General features: G+C 46.5%; 1 protein-coding gene and 1 long non-coding RNA gene across 2 annotated transcripts; one reads left to right on the top strand and one right to left on the bottom strand.

Annotated features, from left to right (window-relative positions):
* Window positions 1-7,412: 7,412 nt before the first annotated feature.
* On the top strand, window positions 7,413-11,334 carry GAS1 (growth arrest specific 1). The gene has a single exon (XM_080573825.1). The coding sequence runs from the start codon at window positions 10,138-10,140 to the stop codon at window positions 11,155-11,157; it is 1,020 nt and encodes a 339-aa protein (XP_080429951.1). The 5' UTR covers window positions 7,413-10,137; the 3' UTR covers window positions 11,158-11,334.
* A 218-nt stretch (window positions 11,335-11,552) lies between these two features.
* Window positions 11,553-15,099, bottom strand: LOC308185552. The gene is made up of 2 exons (XR_013943463.1): window positions 13,561-15,099; window positions 11,553-12,988 (listed from the first exon to the last, which is right to left on the bottom strand). It is a non-coding gene; the product is annotated as an uncharacterized lncRNA (long non-coding RNA).
* Window positions 15,100-15,846: the final 747 nt, after the last annotated feature.

Raw genomic sequence — 15,846 nt, 5'->3', positions numbered from 1 at the left:
TAATTCACTAACACTTTATGTGAATGTATTCTGATAATGGCTTGCTCCAAGTTATCTGCTCTGAGCTGAGCTTTAAGCATTGAATATTTGTTGTGTGGCATTTAGGCTGCACCTGGTACTCCTGGTGGTTTCCACCCAATGGTACTCCTGTTCTCCAGAAGGTTCCCAAATTCACAGAAAGATTTCAACATGGCCTCCCAAAAGTTGCACATTCTCATAGGAATACACTTAGGTATTACTTCACACAATGCTTTTGCCTTTGACAAATAAGTTTGTGAAGGAAACAGTTAAGGAAACTGGCAAGAGAAAGCGTAAGGGTCCATAAAAAGTATCATTAATGGTGGTTGAATAGAGGGCCTCTTCTATGGAGGCACAGGAAAAATAACTATAAAGGTGTTATCATAAAGGGACAGTGATTCCTCAACAGAACAAACAATGGTGATAAAAAATGAAAAAGATACTGGCACTACTGAATATATGATTCTTTGAGCTTGTCTCAGGGAAGCTCGTTACCTTTCAGGAAACTTCAGATTATCCCCATCAGAACACACTGCTCAGTTCTTCAGTGCAGGACAGCTCACTCCAGTTGAGGAGAAAGAACAAGTACAGGATATGTATTTGTAAGGCTATTTTCCTCTTAAGACATGAACCTTAATTTAGGGAATATCCTTTCCATTATTTCTTAGATGTTATATTATATCTTATAGCCCATAAACATAAGCAAGATATCCATAATGGGGTAAAGACTGTGAATGAAAGAAACAAGCAAGTACTAGACAGATTAGTAGGGTGGATGTATAAAACTGATGGAAGAACAGAATGAAGCAAATGCAAACACTGTTTACTGGATTTTACAGGAATATTTGCAATGGTGTTATACCGAATCCTAAACCTATCCTGCTTTAGCGCTGCTTAAGGTCTGAAAGCTAACACATCAGATAAAAAAGACTAGACATGGTTACACAAATTGCAGTTTCACCTGCAGTATAATGAACTGAATTGGCAGGGGTATTCTGAAAAACTGACTATCTAATAATTACTCTAATAATTAATCTTATGAATACCACATGAATTAATGTTGATAGAAAATTACTCGTGTGGGAAAAACAAAATACAGCTATGCACAGTGGAATGGTATTAAAGGTACTAAAAATTTGCACTACTTATAAGAGGTGTTTCTAAGCAAAGAAATCTACAGAAATAAAGCGGTAGAAACCCCTTAACTTATCACTTAGGACATTTAAAAATAGGCCAAAATAAACTACTGGAAAATTTAACACAATGACTAATCTCACACTGACTGCATAATCTTGCAATAGGGACAGGGAATGTTCCAAAACCTCTTTTCCATCTCTAATTTCTACTATCTGTAAGCCTGTGGACATGTTTGGGCTATCCAGCTGTGGATGTTAGGTCTGGCTCCAGGAAGCAGCATGATGCCAGCATACAACTCAGTTCCCATAGTTTGGAAAATCTCCAGAGCACCGCTGTTGCTAACCACTTTCCCAAAAGTACTGCCTTCAGTGTCGTCTTTACAGTCTCCCTAATCTGATCCATCCCTTCTGGGGAACTTTGAAAATAGTAGTTGCCTCAGGCAAACAAAAAGAGGATGACTTAGCTCACCTCTACCATGCACGTGGAGAATGATTACTGTTTGTTAGGAAGAACAAAATACTCATTTGCAACATGCCTGGGAATGGCTGGTGGCTCAGTATATTTTAATGTATCAAAGCTCTGAACACCATACTTCACCTGAAAAGAAAACCACAGCTATTATGTGGTGCTGTTACTGAGATCTACCAGCTTAACATTTTAATACTTATTATTGGCACAGTGACAAATTTATGCTGACTATGGTTCTCCGTAGTTTCTGAAGCCCTTATTTTTTGTTAGCTGCAGAAAGAAGATACATTTTCAAAGCCATCTGTGACAGTGGTTGATTCCTTTTTGAATGTCAAACTAGAAAATCTGATTTTCAAAGGTTAGGTGCTCAACACTCTCTGAAAATCAGGCCGTCTGGAAATGTCTCAGACTGTGCCCCTAATATGGAAGCACCTAAATCATTCAACACTGTTGAAAATTAAACTTCTAAGATACAAAGACATTTTTCTTTCATCCCAGTATTTAGATACCACAGCTAAGGGCATAGTAGAGGAACTGAGCGGAACTCTACTAACTGCTTTGACATCTTTTTAATTTTAAGTGAAGTGTAGGAAGAAAGGTGCATGTACCTGCATGAATGGAGCTGATGTTCTTGTCACAAAACCTACTAATTTGGATAATCAACCAAGCTATCAACCTCCATATAACAATCCATTTTAATTCATTCTTCTCCTCTGGTATTTCAAGCAAACAAAGACAATAAACTAAAGGGGATTGTTTTTTTCTGTCCCTAGTAGGCTGCTAACCATACCAAAAGTTGTATTGATTGACTAAAATTGCTTTTTAAAAGACCTAGTTAAATCAGAGCAAATCCTTGCTTGGGCACACTTAAATTAGTTTATTTACTGTGTAACATTGATTTATTTGAATTTGGTAATCTGGGTCAGGACTCTGAAATATTTGCAAGTTTATTTCATTTTTAGCATACTATTTAGTCTATATACATTTTGTTTTAGTACAATGAAAAAAAAGAAACTCTTCTGAGAAGGTGTAATAAACAAGTCTGACACTCTTTTATAGCAGGTCAACTCAATAAAGACATTACCATTTCTTGATGATATGAAGCCAGCTGTGCTTAAAGAGACACGGACAACCCATTCGCTAACTCCAAATTTATGTTGAATTAGATTTTCATTACTTTAATCAAATTGTTTAAAAGATGCTTTTATTTTAACCACAGCTACTTTTGTGTGTAAACAAGGCCTTAGGCAAATATCGTCAGAGGATACTAAATGAACAGATTGGGAATATGCTTTTGAATGGCATGTTTCACTGCAGACATCCTGAAATTCTACCAGGGAAATTGAATTTGGGAGTAGAATTAGGAAACCAGATTAGGTATAAACCTTCAGAGTATGTGTCGGAGCTGTTGTTACATTTGTGTTGGTGTAATCTGAAACTATAAATATGAAACTGCTGCTCTTATTTTTATCTCTCAGAATATATTGAGAAGAAATCTTTTTATCCACAAAGATTTATTTCTTCATGCTTCTCATATAGAAAAACTACGAATTTTCCAGTTTCTTGCAAACTTGTATTATATTGCGTGTATTATATGTGCTTCAGAGAAGCACATCCAGTGAATGAAACACAAACCTATTAACCATTTTAGGGAATACAGGGTCATAAACATTTGAAAAATCTTCAAATTAAAAGGAAAAACAAAAATACAACTGCTTGACTGTGTGTATATCTTGACCTGTCTAATTAAGAATTCCTATAACACTGTGATGGTTAAAATTGGTCTGACACAGTGATAGTGTTTAGATAGTGTTTACATTCATCTTTGCAGAATAAGGTTATTTAAAATCTTTATCTAACTGGCTTAACAGGTGACCAGAAATGTGTTGCCTTCACAATTACTTTTGCCTTTGTTAGGACCAAAAAAGGGGCTGGAATCCTACTCTGTTCTTACATTTGTTTTAACAGCATGTGTGGTCTAGTTTGTAGTTTAGATTGGAACAGAGTTCAAAAAAAGCAGAAGTCCAGCAAAGCATTGTGCAATATTTCCATGTTTACTGTACTGGATGCATTGGGTAAATACCCTCAATGATACTTACTATTTCATATATAAATAACGATCTCCAATTCTAGAAGGATGCTACTCAATTTTTAAGTAAATATTATAAATGGAAATGGCAAATTGAAAAAAGAGACACTGAATTAAACATATATTTAAGGCAAGTTTATGTATGCAGTTAACCCTTATAGAACTGTATTTGCAGGACCCAGGTCAATAATATTCTGAAATTACTAGCAATATCCTGTCTCCAGCTCCTCCAAACGGGCTCACTCCACTTTCTCTATGTCTGTCCCATTCCTGTAATAAGAAACAACTGTCTTCTCTCCTTTTTATTCTTTGCTCCCACAGCATCTCAGAGATCGAAGCACAGTAGATTACTTACAGACAGATTCATTCCAAATCCACGAATCCAGGCCACTTCCCACTTCCCTTTCTCTGCTGGCTCTGTCATACTTCACCTATGACCAAGGTTATGATAGTAATATTCACACTCACTTTCTGGAAGAGCTGAGGCTGAGAGTGCATCTATGCAAACATTTAATCCTCATGTAAGTTAACTATTTGACTCATTCCAACCTTTCAAATCCAACTATCTGTACATAACAGGTTAGAGAAAAAGAGATCTTGCCCTTTCAGGAACTGGAGACAGCAACGTGCCATGCCAGAATGCCTAAAAGAATCTATGCGCAGCTGGGATGGAGGTTCCCTGTTTCAGGGCTGCTCCAACACTAACCAGGAAAGTTAGAAGCCTCCAAGAAGCAGCAAAGGTTAATGTGCTGAGTATGCATGTGACTGCAAAGCAAACCTTACAGCATGACAGTATCATCAAACAACAGGGCTTTTGTCCTGACTAACAGTATCCCAATCTTCTATCCTGCATACCTGTCAGCTCATTCCCAGGCTGTCTTCTAGCAGGCAACCAGGGAACACCTCCACAGATAGCACATGCCAGAGTCCACACCATTGACCCTACACAGAACCCTCACAGCCCTCCAGTGCTACATCAGGGTACTTTGCCCTCCCAGACATTCCCAAATTGTGGCCGATGGCATGCACACCTAAGCTCAAGAACCTTGCTATAAACAAATTACTGGCAGTCTGCAGCACGGACTGAGTGGAAGAAGGCTGTACAGTACCACAGAGTGCCAAAAGCAGCCCCAGGCTGCTTGGCATGCAAGTGGACACGGCCAACATGTTCAAGACGGGATCAATCCTAGACTGCATATATATGAGCAAATTTCAAATAATCGGCCTGAAGGACATGTGTTGGATGCCTAAATAATGTTCACAGGAATTTGCACTGGCAAAGATAACCTTAAAAATTTAGTCAGTATCTGACTGATCCTACAGTATGAACTACTGTAGTCTCACAAGCTATAGGCTTCAACAAACTGGGGTGACTGTCAATCAGTACAATTATTTATTGTTGTCCCACCTCATTATTTTTCCTTCTGACTAAAGGAAGAGAGAGGAGGGATGATTATATTGGAAATCCATGCACATGCTAGTCAATGAACAACTGTTTGGGTAGATTTCATACCTAATTTAGATGGCCAACTCTGGATACCAATCTCCCAAGTAGTCCCATACAGTCAATTAAAAGCTAAGTTTCTCCAGATGTGGAGCAAGAACCTCATTCAGGTGCCTTCACTTGTCCTTCCTTCTCCATTGAAGCAGACATTGTTTGGGAAAGCATTGTATTCCTTTCCCCCTGCGGTCTGTGCTGGGAATCTGTTAAGTCACAAGGTTTTTCTTTTGTAACTTTAGAGTGCAAAAGTTTTTGTTTATGGGTCTCCAAGGGTATATCAAATCCAAGAATTCAGCAGTATGTGCATGTCCATATTCACTCGTCAGCACAGGCTACTGTGAGTGACACCTTATTGCGCCATTTCTACTGGATGAACGTTGGTGTATGAGCAGGACTCTTACCGCCTGCCATGATCCCCGTGCACTGCAATGCCAAGACTGAGAGAACTACTGACGGAGTTCAGTAAGAGGCTACCTTTCACTGACAGGTGAAATCATCTGTTAGTACCGAATTTAATTGATTCTTTGAGAGGAAAGGGTGCTCTCTTGATATGGATCTCCATCAGGCACATACTGAGATATTACTAGATGCACAAACTGAAATCTTTATCAACTAATTAATTCACAGGACTCCTGTCAGACATTTGTAATAGCTGTTGTAAATCTCTTTTTATGTAGAAAAGGCAGTATAATCAAATTAATGTTCTTAGAAATCATTTGAGATGAATTAACTAAATATATAGTTTACATCAATGTGAACTGCTAGATTTTAAGGTCAACAACTTTTGTCCCTGTCTGATTTTCATATTTAGTTTCTAAACACTCTCAATGTAAAATAGGTCAGAGAAATCATTTTTTTAAATGTAAGAATGAAAAATTATGTGTTGGAAATGAAATCCATCTGAAAAGGGCTTGAAATAAAATAGAGGGAAAGACATCAGGCTTAAACAACAACAACAAAATCCATGCTTTTAATAAATCCAGATTCGATACCTGTTGGCTTTTCTAGCTGCCGTGGTGGTCCTTCATGATGGAAGACTGGCACTCTGTAATAATTTGGAGAGGGTATAAAGAGCAAAACTAAATGTTTGACAGGAAAGGATGGCAAGCAGAAAACATAGCAAATTTTGGAATTCAGAAGACAATCAGATCTTATTTTACATAGCAAACATATTTTACATTTTGCTTCGCGAAGAAGAACAAGAGTTGCCTTCCTGTTTACTTTTAGAGACACTCTGAAAACTGAAAAGCTGAATTTGACAAAACTATTTCTGTTGCCAGGAAACCTGCATCCAAGAAGAGAGGCCAGACAGTTATTTCCATAGATTTAGTACCACAGAGGACTTCCTTCCTCCAACACAGCACTGAGCCCTGAAGCTCCTACCCCAAATGGCAGTTACAGGTTGGGACAGAATCCAAATGCTTATTAAATAGACAGACAGACGAGCGTGTATTTAAAACATGTTAATTAATTTATTGACAAAGGATGTATAGACCTGAATAGGATCGTATAAGATCATAGACTAGGTGGCCACGAGGTGTTAGAAGCGGAGCGCCCAGCTATTTCACGGCAATATTTTTGCCAGCTGTATGACACCAAAGCCAGTAACTCCCAAGCTCCGAGGCCAGCGTTTCCATTTTAATTACCGCTGTTACTGTGTGAAGCTTGCCTTTCTTTATCTGGGAGGCGTGTGGGACACCCCTCTGCCTGCAAACCTGTCGGAGCTTCTCGCCTTGCCCTGCCTCCGCTCAGCGGGCGCAGCGCAGCGCGCACCCACCCCGGCTCTGCGCGCGCCCGGGAGCGGGCCCGCGCTGTCGGGAGCGCGCGGGGACCCTCCTCCCGCTCGGGCAGCCTCTCCCCAGCCACGCGAGGATGCTCGCCCGCAGCGAAGGCTCCTCTGCTCCCCCTCCTGGGAGGTCCCAAGCGCAGCCGCTGCCGCCCCTCGCAGAGCCGCGGGCCTGCTGGCCGGTCCAAAGGCGCAGCGCAGCCGAGCTGGATGGGTTTTGCAGATGAAGGCAGGAGCTGGGAGGGGGCAGAGCTCATCCCCCAGCTGTCCGCAGAGGGCAGCCCCGCTGGGACGGACAGGCGGCTGTTCCTGCTCTGCTGCGCTGGGGAAGCTCAGAAGGCCCCTGTCCCACGCCGAGGTGCAATCTTGCCGTGTTGCAAGCCCCTCTCGCGCCGTCTGCACGCCTGGAACAAACGTGGCCCCTTCCCTCCAGCTGCATACCCAGCACCAGCGTGGACTGGGTGCCCTCGCAATCTGGCAGTGCAGCAGTGCTTCATGCAGCACACGTAATCTTCACCTGACCCACACGAACCTACCTGCCTTCCACCGGCAGTGGACTGCCATCAGTGATGAGGGCTGCACCGTAACGCACGAATGCAGTGTCGATAGCATGGGGTATTTACCGCACCGTCTAAATGGCATCTGACATTTTTAATCACACAATTAAACAAGAATTAAAATAAACAGCAGTAAACCAGTGGGATGTTGCTCTGGAACTAGTTTTAATGGATTTGAAAACAAGCAAGCACTTTTTTTTTTTTCCACCAGAAGAGGCAAAACTGTATTGAAGAAGCACTAGCAGCGTGTAAAAGTGATCACAATGGAGCAAATGCTTGTGAATGCCTCCCAAACCATCAATCACGCTGCCTCACAGCCCCACCACACCACCACCCCACCTTCCACGCGCTCCCAGACAGACATCCATCCACACGGCATAGCAACCCAAGACCCCCGAGTTTCTGGAAAATAGATTTAGCCCTAATTTTTGTGACAGATGGAGTTGATAGTCTCAGGATGAAAAAAAGCGCCAGTTTTGACAGGCAGCAGATACCGATGCCCCTTGTGGTCGGAGCCGACGTTGCTCTGGAGTTAAGGTAGCACTAAAAAGAAAGGCAAGGAGTAAATTCACCAAGATTTATTTTGTTATGCTCCTCTCGTTGTGCCTTAACATGTATACTTTCGTGTCAACTTCCTTAAAAACAAAGCAAAGGGAGCGTAAAAAGTGGGCAAGGCGTCAGCAGGGTAGCTTTCTTTCAATGAAAACACATTTCATCCTCCGAACTAGCAGATTTCAAACAACTTTTTATCACAAACGACCGAAGCACTACACTCGGATCCACCGTATTTCTGCCACGGCCGTCTTCGTAGGTCGGTATCCCGCACCATGCACACCAAATCTCGGCAGGGAGCTGAGCTGAACGTGCCTACCTACAGCCGGCGGGGGTGCGTGAGGTGGGGAGAAAGTCGCAATACTGAAGGCACGGCAGCAGCAGTACTTACATGGTTGCAGCACACCGCTAACACAGGCAGCTTTGCTCTCCCGCCGCGTACTAACGCACCGAAAGCAGGAGAGCCGATCTCCGCCCGGATTGCAGCAAGAACAAAGTCGGTCTCACCCCGAGCCGGGTCCTGCTCTGCCCTCACGTGTATCAGGGGGAAGTTTGGGTGCACACAGCGCTCGGGCTAGACACTCATTTTTTTCTTTTTCCTGCTCTTGCGAGCAGCGGGTCGGGCGTTATCCCCGCCCGAGCCGCCCGCAGACCCACGCCGCCGCCGCGGTGCGGTGCTCCGGGGAGAGCCCCGGGAGACACCGGGAAGGTACCGGGCAGAGACCGGGCACTGACCAGGCAGAAACCGGGCAGGGACCGGGCAGGACCCCGGGAGAGCCCCGCCGCGCCCGATCCGCGCCGCCGCGCCGCCTTAACGGGAGGAGGGGCTCCTCGGGGGGCTGTCACTCTCCTTAAGCCTTTCCTTTCAAGCTTTGAATGTGAGCTGCCCTCCAGCCCCCCTCTCTCCTTCCCTCCCTCCAGTAGATCGTAAAGAGAGGAGGGAAGAGAGAAAAAAAAAAAAGGGGGGGGGGGAAAAAGTTTCAACAACAGGCTGGACCAATGGCAAGTCGCAAAGCTGGGAAAGGGGGCCGAGCGAAGGGAGAAAAAAGTGGAGAAAAGGAGAAAGAGAGCGAGAGAGCGCAGGCTGGGGGGATGTGTAAAAGAAGAAGCGTTGCTAATTTTTTTTGTTTGTTTGCTTTTCCATGCATGCATAATGAGGCCTAATCAGAGCACGTTGCTGCTGCTCGGAGGGCACTTTTGTATTTAAAGCCTTGCAGAGAAAAAAAGATCCACAGACGGATCCGCAGAGCAGCTCGCGGGGCTTGTTGACAACAGAAGCAGCATCAGTCGCCCAGAGAGAAAGAGACCCCGAAGCCTGCCTTCTTCCCCCGTGCTGTCTAACGGGGAGAGACACTTCTTCTCCCTGCCACCCGAAAGGGCGACCCGCGCCGAGCGAGAGCCAGCGAGCGGAGCCGGGACCGTGAATGGGATCGGAGCGGCTGGCATGTGCAGAGATGCTGCGGGCGGAGAGATAGAGGCTCCCGAGGAGGCGGCGGCGGCGGCGGCTGGGCACTTATTTTGTGCAAAAAAAAAGAGGAGGAAAAAGAGAGAGAGAGGCAGAGAGAAGGAGGAACGGCGCCGCACGAGGAGCAGGGCAGCACCATGAGCAACCCCGGCGCACCCTGCAAGTCCCCGAGCGCAGCCCGGAGCCGCTGCCCCCCGCGCCCCCGCTGGCACTGACTGCCCCCTCCGCTCCGGCCGCCTTCTCCGCCGCCCGTCGCCGAGCCGGGAGCCGCGGGTTGGGGGGCACGGGCCGGCCCCGGGGCCGCTTCCCGCTCCGGGGGCTGCAGGGGCCCGCAGCCCGCGCGGATGGATTGATGCGAGGAGACCTCATGCGCACGGTCGGCAGGAGTTTCGCAAACTTTCCCACCGGCGGCAGCTCCTTCTCCTCCTCCTCCTCCTCCTCCCGCTCCTTCCCCTCCTCCACCACCACCACCACCACCACCACCACCACCTCCTCCTCCTCCTCCTCCTCCTCCCCGTCGCCTACCAGCGCCTCTCCCCCGCGACCCCGCGGCCGCCGCCCGCGATGGTGGCCCGCTCGCCCGCTCGGCACGGGGCCGGCGGCGGAGGGCTGCTCCGGCCGCGGCCGGCCGCCTGGCTGTGCGTGGCGGCGGCGCTGGGCGCCGTGTGTCCGCCGCGGGGCTCGCTGGTGCAGGGCCGGCGGCTGATCTGCTGGCAGGCGGTGCTGCAGTGTCAGGGGGAGCCCGAGTGCAGCTACGCCTACAACCAGTACGCCGAGGCGTGCGCCCCGGTGCTCCTGCAGCAGCCGCCGGCTGGCGGTGGCGGCGGCGGCGGCGGCGGTGGGGACGGCCCGGCGGGCGCCGCGGGCTCGCCCGCCTCCCGGCGGCGGTGCCCCAGCCACTGCATCGCGGCCCTCATCCAGCTCAACCACACCCGGCGCGGCCCGGCGCTGGAGGACTGCGACTGCGCGCAGGACGAGAACTGCCGCGCCACCAAGCGAGCCATCGAGCCCTGCCTGCCCCGCACCAGCAGCGGGGTCGGCGGCGCGGGGGGCGGCGGAGGCGGCCCCGGGGGAGGCCCCGGGCCCGGCCCCGGCGGCGGCGGCGTGATGGGCTGCACGGAGGCGCGGCGGCGCTGCGACTGGGACAGCCGGTGCAGCCAGGCGCTGAACCGCTACATGACCTACTGCGGGAAGCTGTTCAACGGGCTGCGCTGCACGGCCGAGTGCCGCGCCGTCATCGAGGACATGCTGGCCGTGCCCAAGGCCGTGCTGCTCAACGACTGCGTCTGCGACGGGCTGGAGCGGCCCATCTGCGAGTCGGTCAAGGAGAACATGGCCCGCCTCTGCTTCGGCGCCGACACGGGCAGCAACGGCGCCGGCAGCAGCGGCGGCTCGGACGGCGGCCTGGAGGAGTACTACGACGAGGACTACGAGGAGGAGCCGAGCCAGAAGGGGAGGGACGAGGCGGAGGACAATGCGGGCGCCGAGCCCGGCTTCCCCATGCAGGCGGACAGCGCCGGGCGGGCCGCCGCCGCCTGGGCCCTGCTGGCCTCCATCTTGCTGCGGCTGCTGGCCGGCCTCTAGCCGGGACCGCTCGCCGAGCCGAGCCGAGCCGTGCCCCCTTCCCTTCCCTTCCCTTCCCTTCCCTTCCCTTCCCTTCCCTTCCCTTCCCTTCCCTTCCCTTCCCTTCCCTTCCCTTCCCTTCCCTTCCCTTCCCTTCCCTTCCCTTCCCTTCCCTTCCCTTCCCTTCCCTTCCCTTCCCTTCCCTTCCCTTCCCTTCCCTTCCCTTCCCTTCCCTTCCCTTCCCTTCCCTTCCCTTCCCTTGCCCTCCCCTCCCCTCCCCTTCCCTTCCCCTCCCTCTTTCTCTTCCCTTCCCACCCGGCTGTGCACTGTGCAATCCGGCCCGGCACGGCCCGGCGGCGGGGGGAAGGACTGCGGGCCTTGAGCAGAAGTGGGGGCGTGCTGGTCGTCGTGGTGACTTTTTCTTTTTTTTTTTCTTTTTTTTTTTTTTAAAAAAAAAGCATTTTGACATGAAGGTTAGAAAGAGGTGAGCTACCCACACTCGCTGCCAAAGCCGTTGCCGTGCTGGTTAAACAACTTGATTAGCATTCACCGAGTATCGCTGCTCGCGGTGCAGGGATGCCCGAGAGAGGGTTACGCTGCATCTGCCGGTAATTGAGTGTAAGGAGATAACAGTCCGAGTAAGTCTGGTGGTTTACAGCACTCCCTCTTGCACACACGTCTTCCTTATAACAAAAGCTTGCCAGCAACCATCTCTTCCTCTTTAACCTAGCGCTATACAAAAATGATTTTTTTTTTTCTCAGAGTTGTTGGCTATACTGAACAATGCAACTTTTGTTTTAAAAGAGCTCTGCACTGCCATCTTTGAAAGACACTTTTAAACTCAAGAACATGTATGTACAAATATCCTGAAAAGTTATATTGCCTCTTGTCATATCAGGGTGCTGACCTCTGGTAAATCTTATATAAAAAAAAAAATGTATTTAAAACTGGGATTTGTTACCAGTCGCTCTTCTTTGTATATACAATTTTATAAATTGTATGCCATGGGGATAATTTATTTAAAAAAAAATAAAAAGTTTTAAATCCACATCCTATTTGCCAGGTAATTACATTTGCTATTATTTTCTGGAAAGGTACAGATTTCTTTTTATGTTTAAAGGGATACCAGCAACAAAGATTCACTGAAGTATTCTGTAGAACATCAAATGTACAGTGTATTTTATAGATTTGAAGTTAACTTTCTTATTTGGAGAGACTTTATGAACACTGTAGAATTGTATAAACGCATTTCCAAGCTGCCTTAAAACTTTGTATTTTTTATAGAAGGCATAAAAAAGGCCTATGTTTTAAATATGTACGGCTTTTTGTATTTTCTAAACTTGTAAATTAGTAAAGAAAGAGCTTTAAATAATGGATGTGGTGAAATTGTTTTCCAGGGACACTTGAACTCTCGGCACCCGAGGTTGGAGGGGGGGCGGGAGCGAGCCGCAGAATAACAAACCAAAAACAATCAAACAAACAAGAATCTCTGTCTGCCTGTAATACATTACATAGATGTAAATTACTGCTATTCTCACGTTAATGAATAATTACATGCGAGAAGTAAATACAGCTTTGAAAATACTACTTTAAAAGAGTGGTTGATTTTATAATGCGTTGGCATGGCAACGTGCCGGTACTGGAAGAGAGCGAAGCAATTCAAGGACGCTGCTCCTGCCTGTACATAGGATTAGTTCCCCGTGCACCATGCTTTCTCCACGAAGTGGAGGCCTCTTGCTCTTGCAGACACGCTCCAGGATGCTCCTAGCCGCACAGACCAGCGGACGGTGGGGCATGCACAACGCAGAGACAGCCAGGCTGTGGGCAGGTGGTGGTGCGTGCATCCAGGGAGCTGCAACCAAATGCACGAAGGTTTGCCGCTCAGCCTGCCTTCTGCCACAGCGAGGAACGTGAAAGTAAACAAACTGGGGGGGATCAGCAATTACCAGATCTTGTAATATTGTTCTTAGGAGTTGCTTTGCTTCGTGCTGAAGCCTGGTGTGCTGCCAGAGCTACTGATCTACACTCAAACGCCCTTAGATAAATAATTACACTCTTAAGCTGTGTCGAGTGCTGATACACTTGACCTTGTAAATAGAAATGTTTGCAGTAGGAATAAACTCCAGCATTGGAAAATCTTTTAAACATTAACACAAAAGAGAGAGCTCAGTCCTCTGGGGATCAGAGTTTGGACTGCGTCAAGCGAGGCACTCGCGCGCGCACACACACACACACTCACAAAAGGAAAGGGGAAAAAAAAAGAAAGGGGAAAAAGTTTATTTATCTTCTATTCATGGTGTTTATTTAAAGCTTTTCGTTTTAAATGCCGTGATTGGAACGCAAGTCAGAAGTTTAAAAGCTACCACAAATAAACTTTGACTGAGGGGGCGACAGATTAGCAAGATAGTGTCTTTTTCATCTTACCAGAGCTCAACAGAGGGCAAATCCACATCTGCCTGTTGTATAAATCAACAAAATTAGAAATCCCCACTTCTGGATTAGTCATTTCACTGACAGATTATTTTACTGTCTCTTTAGGGTGTGAATTTGATTAGGTTGCCCGGAGATAAATGTACACAGGCACACGTGGACACACAAACCCACCCACAAATAGTTGTGATTCCAAGCGAGTGTATGAGTATGGTGTGTGGCTATGATCTGAAGTTCGTTTTTAAAGTCATCTGAATGGTTGAGTAAACTTATTGTTAAAAGAAAGCTGGAAACGTTGTTTCTCCAGGAAGAGAATGGTGTATTTGGGTGAGACTTGTAAATAGAATCAGCTTTCTTTACAAAACACTGAGTGTTTTGTCTAGGGATGATCTTAAGTATTTTCTCCAGTTCTTCAGGAGATGCTCAGAGACATATTTTCAGTTTGTCAACATTTTGTGCCCACAAGGACTATTTAACTCGTTGTTGATGAAAAATTAAGTTCCAGCTAAAAGCCTTTATTTTTCTTCAGCAAGGAGCAAAGACATTAGCACTAGAAAAGGACTGATAATTAACTGCTACAATAAACTCAAGACTTGATTTTACAGGCTCCTGTCAAAAGCATCTGCCCGGAATAAATCAACACTGAGCACCACTGGGGAGGGAGGCATCTATATGCTTCCTTCCCCACAGAAAGTGGATTGTTTTAATTTAAATAATTGTACAATAAATACAGCTGAACTAATCCTGTCCTATGAGCTCCTCCCCGTGAAGAGATAACTCCGTGGGTTTTGTCACGTTGTCAGAGGAAAGCACGATTTCCAGGAGGAATGGCTGACTGTATTGGTATGTGTTCCAGCCTACAAACCCTCTGCAGATGTTGATGTCCATCAAATTCATATTTCTTTTGCCTGATTTTGAGACAAATGGAAATTCTTGAAATGTCAGGGGTTGTAGCAAGGACAGTTTTAAATGAGGAAAAGACTTGACATTCCCTGACAGAGGGAGATTTTCCACAGGAAGGGAAGTTCTCATCTGTATGGATATTTGAAAGCACTCTTTGCCAAGGTCCTGTCCAGCCAGTCTCTTCTGGGGGGAGAAGGAACTCTCCACCATTCCATGTAAAATAATCCAGTAGGTTCTGCTCCCTTTTTATTCCCAGTTACCAGGTTTGAATTCTTGGTGACAGTTTATTTGTCTTTGGAGGCACTTCAGTGACAAATGTTTAAGGGAGTGTGGGACAATGGTGGAGAACAAGGAGGCAGTTCATTGAACTGACAGTGACCATACAGTAAATAGAGGGAGATTCAAGCTTCACTGATCACCCAAGCGCGCAGCAAAGCTTTTGTATGCCATCACAATGGACATAACATAAGGTCTCTGTTTATTTTTAACAATATCTACGGATATATACAGGCAGGCATACGTAACTTTCAAAATTATTATGAAACAAAGCCCTACAATGAGGGAAAGGAAAGATCTGGTTTGGCCAGCTCTTTTACAGTCTCATTGGAAAGCCTGATGGATTTTAGTTGCAGCCCTCTCTCCACTGCTTCTACGAGCTGTCAGGGTACCAGAAATTTCACTGTGTGTATAACATGTATGTAACGAATAGCCATGGTAGGGGCACAAAGTTGACTGCAGACAACTTTGCAAGTGTATGACAAGAAATTTCTTCTCAGTGAGATCCAAAGCTATTCAGAATTTAACGATTACTAGCTTTTGTTGTTGTTGTTGTTTTTGTTGTTGTTTCAAGTGCCCTGGAAGAGGGTGAGAGGAACTTCAGAACAGCCAAGGTGCATGTGGAGAGTTGTGGGACACAAAATCATTACTAGCTGAGTCATGGAAAACACTGCTTGTGGGACTGAGTTGCCCTGTGTTTTCACTGTCACTAAAACAAATTCAGACCTTCAGTCGATTTTGTTCCTGTCCCAGTAATAACACCACACACTGCCATGCTGCCTGTGATAGCCCATTGGAAGTCCTCTGGAAAAGTAGGTATCTTTGCAGGACAAAACATTTTCAAGTGGGAAGAGCAGTGCTTCTGTGTGAGATTTCAAGTCTGTGATACAGATTGGTAAGCAGTAAAGTCGAAAGTTACTGTATTTTACTTGAGGCATTGGCTGTGGTAGACAGTTGAAAAGGCTCACATTGACTGTCTGAATGACATAAGTAATGCGCTATTAGCATAAATACTTTCTAAGACATCCATTTAATCAATTTCTTAAATAACAGAATGATCTACTACAAAATAGTGGACTGTATACACTATATTTTGGCACA

This window comes from Anser brachyrhynchus (genome assembly GCF_964034855.1).
Source record: "Anser brachyrhynchus genome assembly, chromosome: Z".
Lineage (NCBI taxonomy): Eukaryota > Metazoa > Chordata > Aves > Anseriformes > Anatidae > Anser > Anser brachyrhynchus.
This window is presented reverse-complemented; position numbering and strand designations above follow the sequence as displayed.